The 23,683-nt window shown below is 43.7% G+C and overlaps 1 protein-coding gene across 1 annotated transcript in view; it reads left to right on the top strand.

Annotated features, from left to right (window-relative positions):
• The window catches only part of LOC106039165 (uncharacterized), a 213,753-nt gene that overhangs the window by 167,960 nt on the left and 22,110 nt on the right, over positions 1-23,683 (top strand). Inside the window, 1 exon segment of the mRNA XM_013186073.3 lies at positions 5,432-5,571. Coding sequence (XP_013041527.3) covers positions 5,432-5,571 — 140 coding nt within the window.

Genomic DNA, 23,683 nt, shown 5'->3' with positions numbered 1-23,683 from the left:
CTCCACTGAAATATTTTTCTTCCTCTTCCACATGCTGTTTTTTTCCTTTTTTTTTCTCCCCTCAAAGGTTCACCAAACTGTTTCATTACCTTCTCATAAATGTCATCACAAAGATCTTAGCTCTGTAAGGCGTGGCTTTGCAGGCCTACGTCCTTGAGTTTTTACTTTGGTTTTGTTTGTTTGTTTTTCCTCCGCATGAAGCTCATACTAACTGGTCATTGTTCCCTTGTTGCTAATTCCCCAGCAGACTTCCCTCTGCCTGTTAAACCGGCCCACAGCCATAAACAGAATGATAGGAGAGAGTCCATCAGCACAGTAAAGAGCTGGAGAATTGCACTGTTGGGGCAGAAGTGAGATGACGTCACTGATGGATTTCACTGTGGCAGCTGCACAGGGACCTGGGTATATCAAGCAGCTGATGAATGATGCACGTAATTCAGAATAGGGCTGGTGGATGCTGCAGCACCACAGTGGCAGCTGTTTCAGAGAGAGACCAGTGTGCAGCAATTCAGAGTGGGCAGAGAGGAGGGTGGAAGGGCTGTCTTGATCTGGGCAGTGGGTTTGGGGTTTGGCTTCCACACCCCACACAGCTCTTTTGTTTGGTTAGCATCTTAAATATCTTGAACCACCCCCTTCAGCAGCTGCAATGCAGTTTCCTGTGGGCACTGCACATAACCACAGCAATCTCTGCTCAGTGAGGCAGAGGGAATGATGTTGTTAGCTCTGAATTAATTTGCTCTGCGAGTGTAAATCAGGCTCCTACTGTTATTTCGGTGAATTATTTTAAATGTAAATGCTACATAGAGACAAATTAAGTGTGTGGATGTGATACTGGAAAAGCACACTTGAAGAAAGGCGTTTCCAATACACAGAATTTGTTCCCTTTGTCATTAACATAATGTGCTTTTAATAAAATATGGAGGCTGTTGGTTTTTAAAGCTGTCTGTAATCATCGATTCCTATCTCAGCCTTACCCCCTAAAAGCTGGAGGCTGCATAAAGACAATTTTGGGGAGGCTGCCTGTGGCCCATCTTCCATCAGTACCAAGTCCCTGTCTTCTGACACAGGCACATGGCAGGAGCTTCTCTCTAGTGGGGTGAGACTCACACCCCCATGTCTTAGAGGTCTCTGCTACCAGGCTGTGTGAGGTCTGGGGTGGCAGTGCCCAGCTGCTCTGAGGAAACTGCTCCAGAAATGAGTTCTGTGTTTCCCCAGTGAGGGTGGGAATCTTTTTTGGTGGTGTTAGGGTTGTTTGCTTGTTTGTTTTTATCCAACTATCAACAACTTGCATTCACTAATTCTTGGCATGTAGAATGTATAAAGCAAGTCCTTCCTTTGAGTTTGGGAAGGAGCTTGGACGTGATGAACGATGTCACGTTGAGTTAAGACTCTAGACTATGGCTGTTCTTCTTCAATCTGTGCTCTTCAGTAGATATCAAATCCCAACTTCTTCTGGTTAGATGAACAATACAAGGCTTTGCTCCTTTTTTCCTCCCTGCCATCTTCCATATGTAGGTCAAGGCTGTCCCAGCATGGCCCAGTTGTTCTCCAGCATCAGACAGGCTGTGTGGTGGCTCCCAAGAGAAAACACTACATACAGGCGACTGCCCTGGATAGGAGAAGGTGATTCAGATTATCCAGGGTCTGGAATAATTTACCTATAAGCAAGATGCAGCTGTCTGGCCACTATCTGAGCTGCGCATCTGTGGCTTGTACTGTGGCCATCACAGGAAATGCCAGTCTCCCACTGTGGGCACAGGAGGTCCTTCCATGTGAAACCCTGGAGCTGAGAACAGCTTCAGTGGCTTTCTGGTGTGACAGAGAGCTCTGTAGCTGTGTAGAAGCACCTCTCGGAGTTACTTGGACTCAATCTTTTGCATGCTCTCTTCATCAGGGTGGAGGCACAAGCAGTGCCTAGCCTGGACTCCTGCCCACTGCTGACCTCTTATGCTTGCAGCCCAAAACCTGTAGGAAGGTGTGAGGGTGAACATTATACTTTATTCCTCCATTTTGATCAAGCTTTATTTTATTTTTATAGAACCGCTCCTTTTTGTTTCTTTGATCATCCCCAAACATAGCCTGTCTTGGTGCTGTCTGCTCAGGCACTGGAACGCAGACTGCCTGTGCTGTTCTCAGGGACATTTTTTGTATAATTCTTGCTGCTCCATATCTTCAAGATGAGTCCTTGTGGAGCCAGGCTACTGACAGGCTACTGATTCTCTATTCAGATACATAAGAAGGTTTTGTGCAGCATTCTTTTGTCAGCCAGTATTGCCAGCATTATCCATCTGCTTTTGTGCTATCATACCATAAATTCTGAGCTTGATCTCAGGCTAACAGTAGTAGGAAGCAGAGTTTTAATACTTGCACAGAAGGCTGTTATACTAATGTTGCTGATGATCCCTGTGTCACTGTGTATGGGATTTGTTGCTGTATTTAACAAAATCTAGTATGACAGCCATATAAAATATGGAGGAATCTACTTGAGTTAACTGGATGAATTTTGGAGGTTTGGCATTAGAAAGAGCAATGTTGTTCTCTTGCTGCCTGATTGCCAGGGACAGGTCAGATTAGTGGTTTCAGAGAGGCCAGCTGTGACTGTATCAGTGGATTTCTGTGTTAAATGGAGATGAGTGTTTGGTGGGGAGGGGAAACGGGGCATCCAGACCAACTACTGTGCAGTTTAATACTTGCCTGTCCAACTCGTACTGTGCAGTTGAGAATCTGATAGACTGCTTCTTCAATCTCTGCTAACTTGTCTTTAAAGATTTTTGTACAGTGCTTGCTTCTTTTCCTCTTGACCTAGTTTATGCTGTGCTTGTGGAGTCATTACTGACATTGAAAGCCTTCGTTCTCCTGCTTCCCTGATGGGTTTCTAGTGCATTGGGTCACCATTTGAGACTACTGTTTTAATTTGTTTGTAATCGTGTCTCCCATGTAAGCTGCTTCAGAGCAAGTTTTTATCTTTCGTTCTCTCTTCCGTGGATCATCAGTCATTTTGCAGAAAACATGAAATGGCTATCTTGGGCCATTTGACCTTAAAGAATGACCTATATGATCATGAACTGCATTTTTGGTGGAATATGTCCATGAGGACTTCTTAAAAAATTTTTCCCCTCAGAAAAGTAATCCAAAACGCAATAACAGTTTGAGACTGTAGAAAATTGATGAACTTGGTAATTTCAGAGAAGAAAAACAAGTCTTTAGTAAAAGCAAACACAGCTTTCACAGCACTTAGCAGAGGTATAGAGCATTTTAAGTAATACAGATAAATATCTCCCTGGAGCTTTTGCTTTTTCATCTAAGCACAGATCCAGAGAACAAACAGGAAAATTGGGGGCGGGGACACACAAAAGCTTTAAAGATGTCAGGGAGCATTTTTCAAACTGAAAATTACTCTTAGCAGTGAAAAATAGTAGAAGATGCAAAAGCAATGAAGCCATGCATGAAATAAGGGAAAAGAATGAGATCAGATGAATGCGAAGAAGGTTTGAATTAAGCGACTGCTAACTCTCTCCTTAAAAAAAATGTTCTTGAAAAACATTTCTAATTTGTTTTTGTTGTTGTACAAACATACTGAAAGTTGTTCATTACTATTAGACAAATATTTTCCAGGCTATGTATGAGCAAAAATTGACACTTCAATGTTCTTTTTTTCAAAACTGCAAACTATGGTAACTCTGCATAAAGCGATATCTGTGGCGTACCAATTCGTTTTTTGAGTCTTACATGTAGTGGACTCTGTCCCAGAACTGCTTTTATGCTGTGTATACTACCGGCATGTATTCAGTAGAAAACATCTCATCTGTGTAGTAAAATGATGTGTCAGAGCAAAGCTATGAGAATACTTGATTTTATTTTATTTTTTTTTTTGGTCAAATGTCACTTAATATTGTATGGTTGGAGAGCTACACTTCCACAGAAAATTCTGCTCTAATCATAAGTTCATGTTCACCTCCATGTCCTGAACTTCTGTCAAAATTGAATGGGATTCCAGGTTTAGATGATGAATATGTCTTTGTGTTGTATTTATTGAATTCAGAGCATAAACAATCAGGTATTTAGTTGGAGGGGGGTAATCAAGTAGCTCATAAACCAGTCATCTTGATGTTAAGTAACTGTACTGAACTGATTGATGCTACAGTGAATTTACACCTCACCTTGTTATTGGACATATTCTTGATGCAGCCTTAAAAAAACATCACGTGTAATGAAACCATTGATGAGTATAATGTTTGTAGCTCTTGCTGTAACCTCTGTGGCAATTTATTTTGTATTACTGGGAAGCTTTGCTTTCAGGTAATAACCTAATGAAACTTTAGTCACTTTTATTTTCCCTCTCTTGTCATAATTAGGCTCATAGCATGCACTTTCATTATGGAATGAAATGAGGAAACAAACAAAAAAACACTTTGACCCATGCTTTTCCTATCAAGTTGTATGATGTCAAGCTAAAAGTTATTTCACCTGTTCTACAAAAATTTTGGTACTCAGAATTCATGTATGACTTTTGACAGTGAGAATGTCACCATGAGTAATGACACCAATATCCGTATTTTCACTTCATTCAGACTCAGTAGTATAGCCATGTTGAGTCCATTAAGCTAAAATTAATTACATCAGCTGTTGTTCCCTGAATCATTTTGATGTCTTTGTGTTAGTTACTTATTTCATGCATAGAAATCTTCTGTGAAGCCCACCTCTTTGTCATGGAAACTGTTTTTCTAGCAGTTGCTAATCCAGATGAATATGTTGGCAAACGTCTTCTTTAATCATTGGCATTTTTCACAGATTTTGAAAACTCAGTAGCCTAGACAGATAGGGGATAAATTAACAAGTCATCAACTTGCCAGTGAAGTATATTTGCTAATGCCTTGAGGAGACCTTAGAAAAAGGTTCCTGCCTATGAAAGAGAGGAATAGCCATTTTCTCCTATGTATAGCAAGTATAAATGCCATTTTTTTATTTCTTAGGCTTATGCTTATGTCTTAAGACTTGTTCACACTGCAAACTGCTGAACTTCAATTATCTGCAGCTTATTCAGTGTTATCCTGAGCAGAATGGCCCTCCTGTGGTAATAATGGATACTTGTGTAACAAAGACCCTTCTAGGCAACGAAAAAGGTTCTCGGAGTGGGTGGAAAAAGAGGAAGGTGAATGGCTGAGAATTTCCTTGGTCTGATAGGATTTTGATAAATTATAATCCTCAGCATTTGGTTTGGCAGACATGAACCTGTTGCCTTGTCATTTTTTCTGTCAACATAGCAATGTTAAGATTGTATTTGCGTTCTCTGCCTTGCGCATATATAGCTTCCTTGTCTTTTTGTCCTCTGCTATTATCACACCACTCACTCCCATCGAGCTCATATAAGTGATGCAACCCTTCTGATGATCTTGTAGTCTATACCGATTTGTTCTTTTTCTTGTTGCAGTGATTGCTGATGGTGCACTGGATAAGACAGCTCTGACGGACGATGTGGGAAGTGAGGAGGACCTATACGAGGACTTCCGGAGCTCCAACCACCGCTATGGCCACGCTGGGGGAGGCGGAGAGCAGCTTGCCATCAATGAGGTATAATTCATGTAATGCTGGCTGTTTTTTGGCAGGCAGGATGAGGAAAGATGTCAATTCTTGCTTTGAACTGTAAGAGAGGTCTGGGACCAAATTGATAATGGCAGAGAGGATAGATGTGGCTTCAGATGTCACTTACTGAGGGTACCACTTGTAACTGAGTAATGACAGGGTCTGGGCTTTCCATGAAGCCCTCCCTAGGAGTGGAGAACAATGATGTAATGGGATGCAGAGCCACAGTTAATTCTGCTTTTGCATGGTTTTGGACAGGAAGCTTAAAACCATTAATGAGCAACCTGATCAGGGCTGGCAAAAAAAACTTGAAATATAGTGTACTGAAGGCATAAGAGTGATGTTTATTTAAAATAACAAAACAACAACAACAAAAAACCAGCCTATGCACCTCTTAGTCAGTAGGTGAGAAGAGTACAAAGTTTAATATTGTAGGCTTGGTCTTCACTGCTCCTTCATGTTAGGTTAACTCTGGGGATGTGAAAGACATACCTTTTAATTCAGTGCTTTTAGCTATTTTGTTTTATAGTTCTGGCACTGATTAACTTGAGATAAGCAATTTAAAAACATACTTCTCAACTTAATATGAGCAATAAATTAATAGGATTTAAGATATTTCTGTAAAAATATAATGGCTTTGTCTAATGCATTAGAACTGGTGTCCTGTTACACACATTGCTTTTTCAGTGGCATGAACTGGTTAGCTTTTCCATTGGAGGAGTGAAGCATGTTCACCATATGAGCGATCTCTTATACTCATGTACACATGACTTTCTATATTCCGTAATATTCCCTATACTCTGATACCTTCACAAGATGAGAAAGCAAGGATAAAAGATGCATATATTTTCTTGTGGTTAATCTATAACTGAAATTATGTTGACTGAAGCTCTATGCCTCTATGTCAGATACACACAGTGATGGTGCTTTTGGGGTCTGCAAAAGCTATAAGTAAACTGCATGGTGAGGATAACAGTATTTCCTTAAAAACAGCTTCAAATGTTCTTTGAGCAATTTTCCTGCCTCTTGTACTCAGAATTCATTACTACAGCGTTGGTTGTTTGGGGTAAGGAAGAGATTTGCTGTATTTTCTTTCCCTATTGTTTACATGAAGGGGTTATCAAACCATGGTCAGAGCTTTTGATTTAACCTCAGCTGTTTCAGCTCTTGTTATTGGCCAGCAAACAGTGGAACACAAAAATAGCTAGCCATGAGATGCGACACAAGAGGTTTAGCTTAAGTAATTTTTTCTTCATTTCCTGTTCACAGTGTTTTGCACTAAAAGGGATTGTATTACAGGTGCTGAGTTGCATTCTTTCACATTTACCTGGTGTGCTCTTGTGAGAGGCCCAGGCACCATACAAGTCAATCCCATAGTGTGCACTGAGAGCATGGGAGGACAATTCTGCTTTCCTCCCATTCAGGTGCTTGACTTGACAGTTCTTATTATTGTGGCTTATCAAACAGAAAAACCACTGGATGTTCTGTTTCATTATTTTATAGTTATATATTCTCTTCCTTTTTATAAATATATATAAAAAATACAAATTTATAAAATATATAAAAAGTATATAAATATATAAAAAATATATATTTAAAGGAAATCTTCACAGCTCTTTAAAATCAGAAAAAAAATAACTTGGCAGTGGGTGTTAATATCCATCATACATGTTTTTCTCTTTCATCATTCACTGTTCTTGAGGACAGTTGCTTTTCTTTTCTTAAAAAAAATCAAATCACTTCATTTGAGTAAAGTTCCATCATATGACTTCTGATCAGGAAAGCAAATGGATGTGTCCAAGGCTCGTATAATTTGTATAGTCTTTGAAGCATATGTAGGTTTTGTTGGCCAGTTGACTGGAAGAGAAAAGCTTATTTTTGGCATTTTTCCTAGAAACTTGCCTGTTCAGGGGCCAGCAAAACTGTAAGAACAGGCAGTACGTTATTTACTTTGTCAATGGGTTTCTATGGGTAATTAATCGCTCTTACCTTCACTGAGCATTAGTAAAGTGCTTCCTACACAATCGCTTCCTGGAACAAAAGAGTACAGAGACATATGAAATCTCGCTGGGGTGAGATACTAAAACTGTGAGGTACGGATTTTACATAAAGAGACATCTTAAGTGTTGGAAGTGAAATATCTCATATAGCTGGTAATCAGAAAGGCATAAGCCTTCAGCTTCATTACTGGTCCAGAATCTGGGGATTGATTAGTCCTGAATATTTTCAGTAGTAATGCTAGGAGTGATCCAATTTGAAGCTATCAACATTCAGCTGTTTAGTGAATCTTCTGAGTAGTCTTGTCCTTGCTTTACTTTATTCCAAACTGCATTTTATTGGTCATGGATAAGGAAACTATGGTAACTGTATTATTCTTAGTCTTCTTGGAAGAAGCAGCTTTCAAATAAACAGAGAAGTCTGAAATACATTTTTAAGGCATTTGGCAGTCCAAATGTTTCATTGAAGAAGAAGAAAAAAAAAAAGCAACCACTGATCTTTAGCTCATTTTGGATCAGAAGAAAATGTTTATGGGGAAAAAAAAAAAAGAAAAGAAACCTTTCTTTAAAGTAGAATAATTTATTGGCAGGAAGACTAGAGGGATAAAAGAAAGCTGTGAAGGTTGTGCCCACCTAAGAAGATCAGCAGGAGTGTGTGTTAGAGCCAAGAAAAATCAGTCAACAAATAGTAATAAGGGTTTAGGATGAAAAAAGGCAGGGGAAGTAATTTTCTGGGGGCATCTGTTTGACATTCTTTCAAATGCAGTCCTGATGTTTGTGAAAAGAGATTTTAGTGTTTAGGTTGATTTTGGTGGCATTTACTTTGTGGTTGTTCTAGGTAAAGACCCTATCCTTGCATTATTTTGCTTCCACAGTATAACTTGGTAAAACATGGCAAGGAAAATGTATGCTCCCAAATGTATTGTGGCTTCGTCCTTCCCGTACAGAAATACTATGTAAGTACTATGTATAGGACAGACATAACTTCAAGCTGCGTGAAACATGGTACATGTAGACTGAAGTCGAGAAATTGATTAATTAATTAAGTATATAAAAGCCTGCCTGCCGAGCTCTTGAGCGAGGATTGTGATAATGAGGAAAACTGCTGCTCTTGGTGGCCTGTGCAAGTAAGTTAGGTGTGTTTGCTTGAAAGTTTCTGATATGCACAAAGTGCTTGTTCTGCCCTACTGCTGCATGAAGGATTCCTCGTGGCTCTGTAATTTGGGAAAAATGCTATTGCAATTCAATGTGGGTGGAGTGTTTAGCCTCTTAGAGCCCTAGATGACTGGTGTTGTCCCCATCTTATGAAAGCAAAGCAGTAAATGTTTGGAAAAGAGTAGCATGACTCTCCCTATATTTTCCTTATCTGTTATGGCTCTACATTTGATAAGCTTGGAATTTGGTATGTGAAGTCTTGTTCCTGAGGAAATGCCGGGATTCACTGAATTCAACAATTCAGGATTTTATCTAAGACATATAACATCATTGCCTTATGTTTTAAAATGAGAATATTGTAATGTGTTACAGATGTTTGTGTTTTACCAGTGCTTATTGACAGGGTGCAATTAAGCTAATTTGTCATACATGTTTCTGATTTAACAAAGTAATTCATACAGAAAGATGTTCAGGAAGTGGTGTAAACAACACATCTACCATTTACCAAAGGCAACAGATATTGTAACAGTCCTCACTTTCTTGTGTTACTGAACAGTGTACAACTGTGGCTGAGTCTCTAAAGCATTATTTTTATGCTGAACCCTGATCACTCACTGGGAATTTGTTCTTTTAGTGTCACCCAGTGCTCATCCAGGCACATCCAACCATAAACAAGTAAGACATGTAAACTGTAACGGAATCCACTTTAAATAAATAAATAATTTTAAAAAATATTAAACAAATGTTAATGTAGATGAAATCAGAACAAAATATTTCAACTTTTTCAAACATGAATAACAGCCTTCATGGCATTTTTGATGTTATTTTATCTACATTCCAATTAATTAAAACCTCTTGTGCACCATAAAAGGACAAATTGCAAGACAGAAATAAATAAAATATAGCAGCAAAGTCTTGTCATCCCTTTTTTCTTTCCTTTTGGTCATAACAGATTTCCAGACAGAATTACTGATCGTATGGAAGGAATACATAACATTCCAGTGTAATCTGGGAGAGAAGATTTATTATAACTTTTATATCATAATGTGAGTATATTGCTCTCCCAACTGATACTAGGGCAAACAGAAACCAGTTAATAAATACCCACCTTTTTTTCTTCTGAGGGTTTAATTCCTGTTCCTGTGTCTTGCATATTTCTGCAATCAAGGTTGACAACTGGAAATAACTGGAGGCAGTATGATGGCTTTGGTGTTCTTGTGTCTGTCCTGCCAGCTGTTAAATTGCAAAGACTAACAGCTTCTGTTAACGCTTGTTAATGATAGCTGAGAGTATGAGGGGACTCCCAGTAATGTCTGTTGTTTGCTGGCAGTAGAAGTGTTGATAGTTACTGGGGTGGAGGGACAGGCCTGGCTCCACAAACAGTTTTCCCTTTGGAGAAGAAATGATCCAACATTTTAACTCCTGAAGTTACTTGTGCCAAATCATCTCCAAGTCTGCCTGTATTGTATTTGGTGTATTCTTGGGTTCCTAGAACTCTGCCTGATCACACATATAGCATGATTGCTGATGTTAATAACAAGATGTGTTTCCTCCTTATGGTGAAGGCTCCAACCAACTTCCAGCGCTTTGGCATCCCATTACAAAGAGCTCTGTTAATGCGTCCCAGTTGCTTTGTGTCCTGTGGGGCTACAGGTTACATTTGTAGAAAGCCTTGGCTTCCTCCCTGCCACTCCTAGCTTGAGGGCCATCTACCTTGGCGCCACTGAGGTTTTCAAATCCTTGCTCTGCTGCAGTTGAGATAGTGTGGCAGGCAGCACTGTCTGAGGTCCTGGTGGTCCCTGCCTGCTCAGGGCTTTCACCTGTGCCTAATTGCAGGCTTTCTAATCTGCCATCCTTCAACCAGTGTTGCCTGCAGGACCTGATCAATCAGGCCCTGTGCAAGGACAGCCAATGGTAAACCTGTGGGCAGGTGAAGATGAGCAGTTTCACCATTCACATGTAAAGTGGGAGCCTTGCTTTGAAACCTGCCCTGTCTGATACAGCGTAGGAACTTGCTCTGTCCCTGGTCTCTCACTAGCTGTCCTTGGGAGCTCCCTCTTTGGCTTTCAGGGGCCCTTGGTTTGGTACCTAACTCTCCACTGCTGTTCTGCGGCGGGGCGTATGTTAGAAGTAAGGTAATATTTGCACCCCTTTTAAGACTTGACCTCAGAGATTGAGCATAAATTAAATTGCAGTTTATTACTGGTTGAATTTGTAGCATGATGGTGTGCAAAGTCTCTTTTGCAAAATCTTGTACTTCCCATTCTTTCTGCCAATGTCTGTATTTTAAAAATAGTTTGGGTTGTCTACCCCTCAGTTGTCTAACACTCAGCTGGTTCAAGAAACACCTGCAATGGATAACAGCACAATAGCAAAGTGGATATCAGAGTACAAAGATTTGCTGAGAGAAGGGGATAAAGGAGGAATGTGACAGAGCAGGAATGCTGGGTAAAGCTTAGTGGAGAGGTTATTCCAGGTTTAAGCTTCTGCAGAGAGGAGTGAGCATATCTGCAACAAACTGGTTTTATAACACACTTGTTCCTCAGGTTCCTCTCAGCATGGCTTTGATGTTAGAAAATTTATTTTTGTTCTTCCCTCTCCAAATCCTGACTTAGAGCAGCTCATCTCTGCAACCCTTTTTTTTCCCCATAATCTACAGAACACATTTGAACTGTGTGGCGGAAAATTAAAGTCCCTCTTGACTCCTCTGGCCCTTCAGAGAGCACTGCTAATCCCTCAAAAGATGTTTTCCTTCAGCTTCAGCCCTGTCCTGTGACTTGTCCTACACTCACTGAGTAGGGGACAGATTTAGCAGCAAGTTCAGCCATGCATTAATGCAGTGAAGGCATTGGCATATTCTTTGCAGCTTTATTTTACTGCTTTGATAACAGCAGCAAAACTGTGGGAGCTGTTGAGGGAAGAAAAGTCAGTGAGAACCAAGTTCCTGAAGCACCAACCCCACTTTTCCTGAGGTTCATGAAAAGACTGCCTATCCCTCTGGGGCACCAGGGGCCAGCCCTTGCTCGGTGCCCTCATGGTGTCCTGGCAGAGCCTGTGCAGGTCAGTCCTACGCCTGCTCCTCGCAGCTTAATGAGACAGTATCACATGCGCTAACCCCACTACTCCCACACTCGAACACGCACGTTCCAGAGGCAGACAAACATAATGGCCTCTGTCTCCAGCAGCGTGGGACTGACTCGCACACGTCCATGTGGCTCAGACATGCACAGAGAGAGTAATCAGGGCCTTAGTGGACAGTAGTAGGGCTGTGCTGCTTTACAGCTGCTGGATGTCAAGTGCAGGTTCTCTGGAGGTTTTGGTTTGAAGGGCAGGTGCAGTTGTAGAGAAAAGCAACCTAGAAAGATGGTGGGGGGCCTTATTTTTCAGTGCTGCTTCCAGCTGACTTTATCTATAACCTTTAGAGAGAGGATCTTGCTTCTGGCTATTTCACCATTGTCACCTGCTGCTGGCAGGTCTTCATCTCCACAGGCTTTGTCAAACGAAAGCAGGTTGCTTGCTCTATCCGGGATGAACTGAACATCCTGTTTCTTCACGTTCCTGTCCTAAATAGGTGCTTTGCTAGTAGAGCAGAGGGGCACCTTGGTTACTTATTGTTGAAGAGCAGCATTGGGGTTATCAGTTTTGCATCTCCACTTTGTTAATCATCTTAAAAGCCACTTACCAAGTTTGCTTCTGAGGACACTATCAAGTGACTTATGTTAGACTGTTTATTTCTTTGATGGGGCAGGCTCTTGGTGAACAGCCCTTCAAGACTTATGCTTTAGGGGACGCTGTTCTGCTGCATTAGGCAGTATTGCATGAGTAAAGAGTCTAGGGAGGTACTGGCTATAAAAAGTGTGTGGGCTTAAACCTTGCAGCAGTAGCTAGAAGAACATGCAGTGGGAGTAACTGTGCTCTAGTAACACGGTGGGGGCCTTACAGCATTACACCCTATAAAACCGAGAGCAAATTGTGGACCTTTAAGAGATTGTTTTCCATTTTAGAAATATATGAACATGTGCGGTTTAAGAAGCTGTACTTGTTCTGATGTTTTCAGGCTGTGTCCCTACAAATTATATCCAATTGGGAGCTGCTAATTGCAGTTGTTACCAAGGGTTAATTCGATACAGAACAGGGTTTATAGTTGCTTAGTTGGGATGTTGGATAAAGCGTAATGGTGGAATATTGGAATATTTTGAACATAGAGAAACTTTTTTTTTTTCCAGATTGATTTCCAGGTAGCATTGCTTGCCCCTTTTGCAGTTTCATTCTCAGTCCTTGATTTCAGTTGCTGGACTGTGAGTAAAAACTTGTCCATTGATCATCCACTCAAAACCTGATTTTTTTTCTTTTTGAAAGATGCATTTGAAATGCATGGTTCCTAGCTTACCACTTGGAGCCTTGCTTTTCAAGCCCGCTTTCTTGTGAGTGAGGAGAAAGGTGCTGATGGTGGGGCTGGTCCACAGGGCCAGTGCAGTCTGGGAGGCCTCAGTCTGAGACGTGCTCACTGCCATCCCAGTGCACAGGATGTAACTTCACTGTTTGTCTCCTCCTCAGTTATTTATTTGCCTGGTCTGCTGAAGCACCTGTGCTGTTTATTACACTTAATTTTTCATATTTATGTACATATGCCTTTCAGTTCACAGTTCAGCTGTGATGATATTGAAACACTTCATTTGATAGGCAAATGTCAAATGGTTTGTCTGTACACTCCTGGCCTCGTAAAACTGAATCTTAAAACAGCCTTTAAAAGCCTAAGCCCCATTTGCTCAACTTGCAAGCAAAGCAACAGGTCAGGCCTGGTCAAATTATTCCTGAATAATTTAAATTCTGAAGTCTTAGTCACTAACTCTGTGACTGCAGCGTGGCTTTGTGTCATCAGGCCTTTGGGCTGCTACGTACTTGCCATTTGCAGTGGCTGGAGTGATAGCATTATTCCCTTGGTGTGTTCCTGTTCCTCATCTGGCTGAGGATAGCTCTTAGAGGAAGGATTAGAAGTAAATTATTACAATTGCAGATCAGATTCCAATGAAGTTTGTGCAATATTCACGTGAAATATGCACCCTCAGTGATCATTACACAAACTAAGTCCTACTTGTCTACAAGCCACAAGATAAAACCTTCAGTTACTTCATCTCTCACTGATGCCACCTGTCACAGAAGCTTGTCTGATTAGTGAGTAACAGGAGTAAGGTTTTATTTGTGCAAGAGAAAAATGCCACGTGGCATTACCCAACCACTGCAAACGCTTTGAGTTGCCATGGAAGTAGCTCCCCCATGCACAGGCTGCAAAGGGGACTCACTGCATGGGGCTGAAAACAAAAGTCATGTCACAGCTAGTGTCACCACAGTTTCTATACTTGTTAAGACTGGTTTCCACTTATGTATGCTTCATTCACTGGGGGGTCATAGAGGTGACTGCAACTTAAGGTTAACTGTGTAGTGCTTCAAGGTGTATACGAGGTAAACACGTTAGATGTGCTCAGGCAGTGTAGTGCAGGAGGTCTCTTAGGTCTGTACATTCAAGCAGAGTAACACAGCTTTAGTTAAGGACGTTTCTTACAGACAGCTGCAACAAAGTTAGGTGAAAATGCACCCTTCATTATAAATTTCCATCTTTTTTCATAGATTTTCATCTCGGGATCACAGTTCCCTCGCATTTCTTCTTTCAAGAGGTCTCAAAGCAGTGTCCAAGAAGGAAACTACTTTCCCCTTTAAGATGCATTTTTAGATATTCAAACTTCCTATGCTTTCACCATCAAATGCTCAAACGTGTTCATGAACTGCAAAGATTTCAGGAATTTACTGGAGAATTATACCTTAACTGATTTTAGAAATTGTCCAGTACCTTATGGCAACAACAATACAGCTCTGCCAGCTTGTCTCACTGGTACCTGTCTTGGTGGGTCACTGGAGTTTGTCTATTTCTGTTCAGTGTAACTGAGGGATTAGAGAAGATGGTAGTTGCTGTGCAGATTTCAAAGAAGCATGTGTGATAATGCTTCCCCCATTCACCATGATTACCTTCTCCTAAAGATCCCTCCACCCCAAAATACTGTTCTGTGGCTTATAACCAAACGCAGTCTGTTCATGAAAAGCCATGAAAAATAACACTGAGGTGCTGGAGCATGTCCAAAGAAGGGCAATGAAGCTGGTGAATGGTCTAGAGAACCAGTCTTATGAGGGGTGCCTGAGGGAGCTGGGGTTGTTTAGCTTGGAGAAAAGGGGGCTCAGGGGAGACCTTATTGTACTGTAAAATTACCTTAAAGGAAGTTGTAGTGAGGTGGGGATTGAGCTCTTCTCCCAAGCACCAAGCGATAAGCTGAGGGGAAATGGCCTCAAGATGCACCAGGGGAGGTTTAGGTCAGATATTAGGAGAAATTTCTTTACTGAAAGGGTTGTGCAGCACTGGAATAAGCTGCCCAGGGAAGCGGTTGGTCACTATCCCTGGAGGTCTTCAAGAAACGTGTGGATGTAGAACTTAATAGTGGTGGACTTGTCAGCACTAGGTTAAAGGTTGGACTTGATGCTCTGGAGGTCTTTTCCAACCTGAATGATTCTATGATTGCAGAATGCCCAAGAGTTAAACAATGCAATTACTTAAGTCTAGACTTGAAGAACTTTCATTAAATTGAAGTCTAAGTTCAGGGATAAGTTCAAGGATCCAAGTATTGGGCCAAAAGCTCAAGAATACTTGGGAGCTTGAGCAACCCATGGGTCCCAGCAGTTTGCTTTGTATGGAAAGTATTGCTTAGCAGGTCCTGAAGTTGTACTGAGAGCACAAGCATTCATCCTATGCATTATTCCCTCTTGTTCTGTGTTTAGGCTAGAGACAAGCAGATTTGTAGGATCTTTAATTTCAGAAACCTGCAAACTGAAATAATTCTAGACTTGGTTTTGGTTTTATGCTACCTGAGAGAAGACATCTTAAATGTTACAGAAGCTTAAGGAGACAGTAGAAATTGTTTGACTGCTTAGCACTTTCTACATAACCCCTGCTGAGGTTAGCACAGTTGCGGAGAAAACAAAATGAAAAAAAGTACTTAGCTAGACTGTATCTCTTAAACGTTTTTCCTCTTAAATCTCTCACCTGCTGTGTTCCAGGATACAAGCAGGAGCTGTACAAATCTTCTAGAAACTTTATGGACATTGATGTGCTAACACCTGAACAAAAGAGATAGCTTGTTTTGTATGCCGTCTTCATTGTGAGAGCAGCTGGGTGCGTTCTGTTCATACCTGCATCATGCTGCTGCTCCCTCACTTCCCTTCCCAGAGAGGGATGTGTTTAGCATCGTTGTTTATCAGTTATCACCTTTAAGGCAGTATATGTGACTTCTGGCTCCTGCTTCTAGGAATGTCAACAAGTGTCTGTGTATATTCTTTTTGTGTGTGTTTGAAGCCGTTGGGTAAAATACGGAGTCGCCCTCTCCTATTTCCATACTAGCTACTGTATCATCTAGTGCTAGCTGCAGGGACTGGATTCATTTTTCATTGTTTCACTGGGGGAGGACGAGCACCTGAGAGCTAGATGTGGAAGTACCTCCCTTCAGAGAAGGTCCTGTGTACTGGGTCCTCCTCATCCCTTCCCAGGAGTGCTGTCGCCACAGGCAGAGTGCGAGGTGGGCTCCGCTTCCCTGGCTGGAGGAATGAAAAGGGCTGCAGCAGTTGTCAAAGAGCCTGGCGGTGACGGGTGCTCGGCAAGAGCCACCCCTGCCCTTCGTCAGGAGCAGTGCCTTTTTGTGCTTGTCAGGCACTGATGGGAGCTGTGGTTAGGCTGGGGCATCTGAGAGTCTACGCCGAGCAATTTGATACTTGGTGAACTTTACAGTCCAGCAGCAAAATGTGAAGCTCGCAAAAGCACATTTAAGGCTCTGCAGAGCTGACTGGAGGCTTTCTGGTTGCAGACGTTTGGGTTTTAAGTCCCTCAGTCCCACAGAGGCACTCACAGAGGTAGCCAAGTCCTTCAGACATCCTGGCTCCAGGATCCTGCCAGGAAGCAGGCAGTGGAGTCAGACAGGAGCTGTGTCTCCCAGACCCCGGTCAGAGGTCAGCATCTCCTGCCTGTCCTCCCCTCAGAGGCCAAGCACCTCATCGCATGCCCAGGTGTGCAGGGAGCCACACGCCCTCGCCCTGTCCCTGTGCCCTCACACAGGCAAGGCAGCATCCCCCAGGCGCCCCGGGCGGGATTTGCCTCCTGGCAGGACTTGGCTCTGGTGCTGGCACGTTCTCAGCGCGGGTGGAAGGATTTAAAAAAGCAGCCGCCTAATCCGCTGCCGCCCCTCCTTCAGAGCCTCCTTGCGCACCCCACGCTGGGCTGGCGCTGGCCGCGTTGCCAAGGCCCGCATGTATCCTGGAGACGGCGCCCAGCAAATAGCCGAGCCGCTCTCTGCAAAGCCCATATCGCAGCCCGGATTGCAGTGCTCCTCGCTCAGGCTCCCTGCAAGAAGGAATCCAGCGCCTGCCTCCTGCTAACGTGATGGCGACGGCTCCTTCGGCAAAGATGTGGCGAGCCGGGGATGCACTGATGGGCGTCCCCCTGAGATAAGGGCGCGGGGAGGGGGCGTTTGGCACACGTGCTGTGCGCGACCAGCCATGGCTGTGTCGGACCATTCAGACCTCTCCTTGTGAGAGCTGCAAAACAGCTTTTGTTCCCAGCCCTCTGCCCCCACTCGTGCCCCTGCTGTGGGCTGTACAGCAGTCACTAAAGAAGCCTGTTTTTTTTCCTTTTTTTTTTTCCTTGGGGGCTGAAGCTATGGCAAAGGTCCCCGAGCGAAGCAGGCACAAATGGAGTGCGCTTCACACTTTCCTCCGCTGCAACATGAACCCGGAGACCCAGCGGGTCGTGGTCTTTGTCATCCTGCTCTTCCTCATCATCGTCAATGTGGTGCTGATGTTTCTTTTGGCGTTCCACTGAAGGAGGACTGCCGGTAGTGGTGTGGTGGCTGGGGGTTTCCAGGACTGGGCGATAAATCAGCAGGTCAGCATGTCGTTGTCTGCCTCTGGTCTGCCTGTCTGCCGTTACGGTGACTGTGTGTCTCAGAGTATCTCTCCTTTGTTTTTTAATCATAACCCCCCTTCCCCACCCTGCTCCCCTCGCTCTCCTCCTGTCATCACCTGTGCCTTCTGGTTTGGATCTCACCGTTAAACCTGAGAGGGAAAGAGCTAACAGAGCCAACCTGCTTAGTCGTAACTACTCTCTGTGGCACTAATCGGCCTCGATTGCTAACGATGACAATACCATCCCTATCCGTTGCACTTCTCAGCCCTGGAGGAGCCCAACGTGCTGCTGCTTTGTTTGCAGAGGGACAGTTGTGCTATAACGAGCCTTCACACAAGGACCTGCTCCATGTATGCACCCGCTGCAAAACGCTGAACCCTGTAATGCCTCTGCTGCTTGGCTGTTGTCATCGCGAGGGCTGTGAACGTTGTGCTGTGCGGTGGTGTCTGAGTAATGTTCAATTAGCCAAAGTGATTGATTGTTAGAGTGCATCAGGAATTCGGGCTGAATAAACTGCAGCAGTGTGGAAGGAGTATTTTGTTGGCTTTTATCCCGTTTCCTCTGTTACATCTCAGTGCTTATCTGCTATGTGTACGTGTACTAAAATGGCTGGCAGAACCCCGGCACAGGACACTGCTTGCAGGCCTCATGTTTCTTGCTGGCCAGCAGCAGCCATGCACAGCAGGGAAACCACTCAAGGAGCGTTCCTGTAGAGCTGTTAGGAGAGAAGGGCAGCAAAGCAGCATGCCTGCTCCAGGCCTGTTCACGTTGGTGACGTTTTATCAGCAGTCCTCTACATCACAGCACTTCCAGGCTTGGACATTGGCATCTCAGTGAAGCAACCCTCTACTTGGTGGCAACAGTGGAAACGATTCCTGGAGGAAGACAGACTGGAGAAGAGCCTACAGTGCCCTACTCTCATTAACACTGCTCACTTTTCTGCTGGAGACTGAAAAATATTCAAGCCCTTAAAATTTGGCAAGATCCTTCATTTTGTCTGTTAGGAAATCTGCAGTTAAAGCACAGCTTTCATGAGGGCAGTACATTTTCTGGCACTAATGGTTGAAGTTCCTGCAGTCCTTTCAAAGCTGAATGTTTATGGCTCCTGCAGTCTGGTGTGAGGGTGAGAAGGGCTGGGTGGTGATGTCCTCTGTCATCTTGTGAGTGATGTTCTCTGTACCACTTATTTATGTGATTGCGTGTAATTATGTTGGTGTTGTACAATCCGCATTGCTTTAGCACACAAAGAAATGAAATGTGTACTTGCTGAGCTCTTTTTTGTTTCATCTGAGTATGGAACATGCTTCTTGCTGAGAAAGGAGAGTCTCCCATAGTGCTGAGCACGGAGCAGCAGGCCCTAGCTCTGTGATTCTCTGGGAATCTCATGCACATTATAAACTATTAAAAACTTGACTATTAATTCTACTAGCTAGACCTTGTCATAAACAGCCACTGCAAGCATCCATTGTATGTTGTTTTCTGAAGTTACCATTTCAAACCAAAGAAACGAACCTACTACTGGCTTTCAAACAAACCTGTTTTATATACCCTCTCACCTTTTTCAGTGGCCTTAGTTTGAATCAGAACTTTATGGCATAAGGTGGAGACAAGATTGTTTATTGGAAAGAACAAGTTCTGTGTAGATGTGAAAACATAGCTTGGTATTCAAATGATCAATGGGGGACCTGGGTGTGACTTTGGGTTCATAAGAGCAATGGAGAAAGCTTTTGGCAGCTCCTTTGGAGGGCAGAATCGCACACAAGGTTTGAGCCAGCTCTGAAAGTGTCTGAGCATGCAGAAGGTCTCACCCCTCCTGCAGGTGGTGAGCATTTTGCTGTCAGCAGCAGTGGGAGCAAGTAAGAGGCCTCAGCATCGTGGCAGCCCTGCAGTGTGTTTGAGCTGTCAGTTATTGCTGTCTCACCTGCTCCGTATCTTGGAACAGTGCAAAACATCTGATTAAAAGAATGAGAACTGCAGTAATTCACAGGGTCTGCACACACGTGCATAGCTCTGGAGAGCTAGGCAGGTCAATTCCAGTGTTTGGCTCAACACATGTAAGCTGTGCGGGGCAGCTGGTGAACTGGGCACAACCGCCTGCCAGCCAGGACGTGCCTGAGGTTCACAAAGTGACTCATGCTCTTGTCTGCCAGGTGTCATGTAGCTGAAGCACTCCTTGGGTGGCTTTTATCACCAAATTGGAGGCCATAGCTGTTTCTTACGCTGTGCCGGAGAGGTGCTGGAGGGAAGTTTTGCAGGAACTTCATTTTATTTAGCATGCCATAATATCGATCAGGTAGCTGAAGCTGGTGTTGTGGTGATGAAGTAATTAACCCTCTGCTAGCTGCTGCTGGCTCAGTTAGGGGACACCTTAACTGTGAGCCAGCAGCTCCTGCTGGTGTCACCTCCTCCTTTCCTTCTCTTTCTGGCCCTCCTCTTGCCAGATCTCACCATACCTGGCACGGCTTCCTTGTTTCTAAAAAGTCCTCTTTGCTCTGCCCAGCTGTTTCCCTTTTCTTCTTTGACACATTAAAGCTTGGGCAGAATCAGCCCGTGCATGCAGAAGCGGTGGAGGAGTGTCTTACTAACAGCTGATTCAGCACCCCAGAATGCTCATTGTTTTCTCCCAAGGGCCATGGGAAGCCCAGGACCATGAGAGACCCCCCAGAAGAAAAGGACATTATAGAGAAGGTAATGCAGTCCTTGGTGAGATTGCCCCTTATAAGGAAAGGAGAGGAGAAATTTCACCAGGTTATTGGTACCAGCATAGTCTGGGGGCAAAAAAGTAGAACCATTCTTTCTTTTAAAAATTACAATAAGACAAATTGCAAGATTACAGAGTACTCACAGAATCACAGAATGGCCGAGGTTGGAAGGGACCTCTGGAGATCATCTGGTCCAACCCCCCTGCCAAGCAGGGTCACCTAGAGCACATTGTGCAGGATGGCATCCAGGTGGGTTTTGAATATCTCCAGAGAAGGAGACCCCACGGCCTCTCTGGGCAACCTGTTGCAGTGTTCTGTCACCTCACAGTAAAGAAGTCTCCCTTATTGGAGATGTGTTGTTATTATAACTGCATGCCACAGGTGATAATGCTGGTTTCTAAGAGCATAGGAACAATTTTCCTCATAATATTTAATGTTACTTTTTTTTTTTCTTCCCACTGCTTATCTACACACTCAATACCTGACTAATTCTGAAGTAGCTGTGTGCAGTTGCTTTATGGGAACCCAGTGTTTTCCTTCTTTCTTGACTTGATCTGCAGCCATATACGTGTAGCTGGAAGCTGTGGTTGATGTGTCCATGTGAATCAGTCTGATACTAGTTGTGACTCATTCAAGCCTGCCACAGAGCTTGGCTGAAGAGGCTGTGATTGCTGATAAAGGCCAGGAAAAACAAAACTGGTGAAGGATCCCTGAATCATGCAGGAGCTGGAGGTCTTGACTGGATGGTGGGGAAGGAGAGGCCTTGGGCATTTCAGTAAACAAAGTTCACTTTTTCTTTTCTCTATTCTCAGTCCACTTATTTGACCTAAGAGACAGGGACTTTCAGGGAAGCTGTGCTGAGGTGCCTGGCATATCCAGCTGTATGGTGTGGGGCAGGGTGCTGCCTCTGTGGGCCCTGCACGGGGCATTTTGCACTGCCCGTGAGTGGGGCAAGATTGCCAGAACATCGAACAGGCAAGGGCTGGCAAAGCCTGCTCTGCCACTGCCGGCTGTGGAGCCTGAGTGTAAAGAGCTCTCTGAACAAGAGCAAGACCAACGCATCATTTCCAAAGGAGCTCTGGGCTTTAGATTGTATCTTTTCCCTTAATTTGTTCTCTCAGGCTAAACTCATTTCTGTGGTGGTATGTGGTATCTGCTGTCTTTGTGATTTATTCTTGGAATCTAAGGCATGAGTTGGCCAGATAAGAAACACAGTAAGCATTTAGGATGATACCATCAACAATTATTTTTAATTAATGCTTCTAATGTTTTGATTTAAAAATAAATAAATAAAATCCTAATATACAGGTTACGGAAAGATTTTTAGGAGGGGGAGTACTTGTTATTTATACCATGTCACCAGACTTGTTAACTACAGAATGTGCTGGAAAGTACAGAATAAAATGATGTCATCCTTGAATCTCTGTATCTGTTCTTTAGCTAGGATTACCCCAGACATGGCTGTTGATGCCCCTTACAGTGCATTTGGCAGTGGTTGAAATGGGTCTTGGAGCATTGTCGTGGAGCTGCTGAAGACCCAGGGTTGTGTTCTCTATCCTGTTGCACTCATGCAAACCTCTGTATTTGTGGTAGATAGTGACAGGCAGCTCAGCTGTGTGGGAACTGTCAGAAGAAAAATATCTACCCAAGCACGAGGATGTTGAGTCTAACAGCAAAGGAATCCGTGGGAAGTGAAGGACCATGGGTGGTGGAATTTGGGAGCTTGCTCTCCCTTGCTGCTGGCCAGCTGATCTGGCCTCTCTGAGCAAGGGCCTGTTGTTGCAGGGCTGTGGTCCTACACGTTCCCCTGCAGCACAGATATCCTGCACTTCCCTTCTCCACCTGGGGCCTGCGACCCTAGCACAGCCTCTTCCAGCATACTTTTCCCTCCAGAGTTCACCAATTTCACATTGGACACCTGAATCTCTGCTGTCCCTTAGGGGCAGAGCCAATGGAGCCTCCACCAGCTGGGAGAGCAGAGCTGCCTTCACCTGCTCCTTCCTTCCCCCAGCAAAGGTGACACGGGGCAGGGAGCAAACCACTGTAACATCCATGCTTAGAAATCTTGTTTGGTATTGCATCTATCTAGGATATCAATACAAAAATGGCATTAGGATATCGTCTTTTACTAGGCCATGTGCTTGTGCTATTGGCTTGTAGCCAGCGCTGTGCAAGGAGGGTATGTCAATGTTATAGGCACATTTTCTGTACCCTTTGTGATAAGATGGCTGGGAACAGCACAGCGGAGCTGGGTTGGCTGCCGTGGGTTGTTCTGAATCACGGTGCTGTCCAGTCTTGGTATGTCGGGCATCTGCAGAGTTGTGGCAACTGTATGGAAACACAAGCACCTTATTTAGGGATTGTATGTGAAACTAAAGAGCTATGCCTAATTCTCTCATCAGCGAACTAACACAGATTTCCTCACCTTGCCAAATAAGATCCACCAAGAGATTAAGAAAATATGGGCTGCCAAGTTGTGACCTGTTATTTTTGTATCCCAGTTCACACCTGTAACACCAAGGAGTCAGGACCTGTTCTAGCAAACACTATCTAGAGAGAAAACTTGTACTAGACATGAAGAGGAAAATGACTTGTCCTGGGACATGCGAGCCTCGTGGCCAGGCTGTGAGGAGAGCCAGGGACTGTGGTGTGATATTGTTGCTTGACCTACCTAACATGCTCTGCATTGAGCTGCCTTTGCAAAACTACTCCTTTGTCATACTGAAAAGCCCGTGGTCACTGTGAGAGGGCTGTGCAGGGAGGCAAGGTGATCAAAACAAGAACCTGTAGGGGACAGGAGAGGTGTTCATGTTTTCATATTTTGACTGAGGAAGCCATGTTCTGCAGGAGGAATTGCAGACATTGCACTATCCCGTATAGAGGGCTTGTTTGCAGCATGGCCATGGAAACAGGAGCGTGGTTCTGGGTTGAGGCTTTCGCTTTGCTGAAGCCATTAGTCCTCCTCATCCAGGTTGTGTGGACTTGAGAAAAGTGAAGAATATGGAAATACTGAAGAGCATAATACTACAGTCTTGGAAGATCCTAGGAATCTGCTGCTGTTGCTTGAATGAATCTTGTTTACCTAGCCTGAGACATTTGCAATATGGAAAGGTTGGTGCATTGTTTTTTGTTGGTGGTGAGGTGTGGTTTTTTGTTTTTTTTTGGTTGGTTGGGTTTTTTTTGGTGTGATTAGTTTGTAGAACCATCTGTGGGACTACAAAAGAAATGACTTTTTTTTTTTTTTATAT

This window comes from Anser cygnoides, chromosome 9 (assembly GCF_040182565.1).
Source record: "Anser cygnoides isolate HZ-2024a breed goose chromosome 9, Taihu_goose_T2T_genome, whole genome shotgun sequence".
NCBI lineage: Eukaryota > Metazoa > Chordata > Aves > Anseriformes > Anatidae > Anser > Anser cygnoides.
Note: the sequence above shows the minus strand (reverse complement) of the source record. Positions and strands in the feature narration are given on the sequence as shown.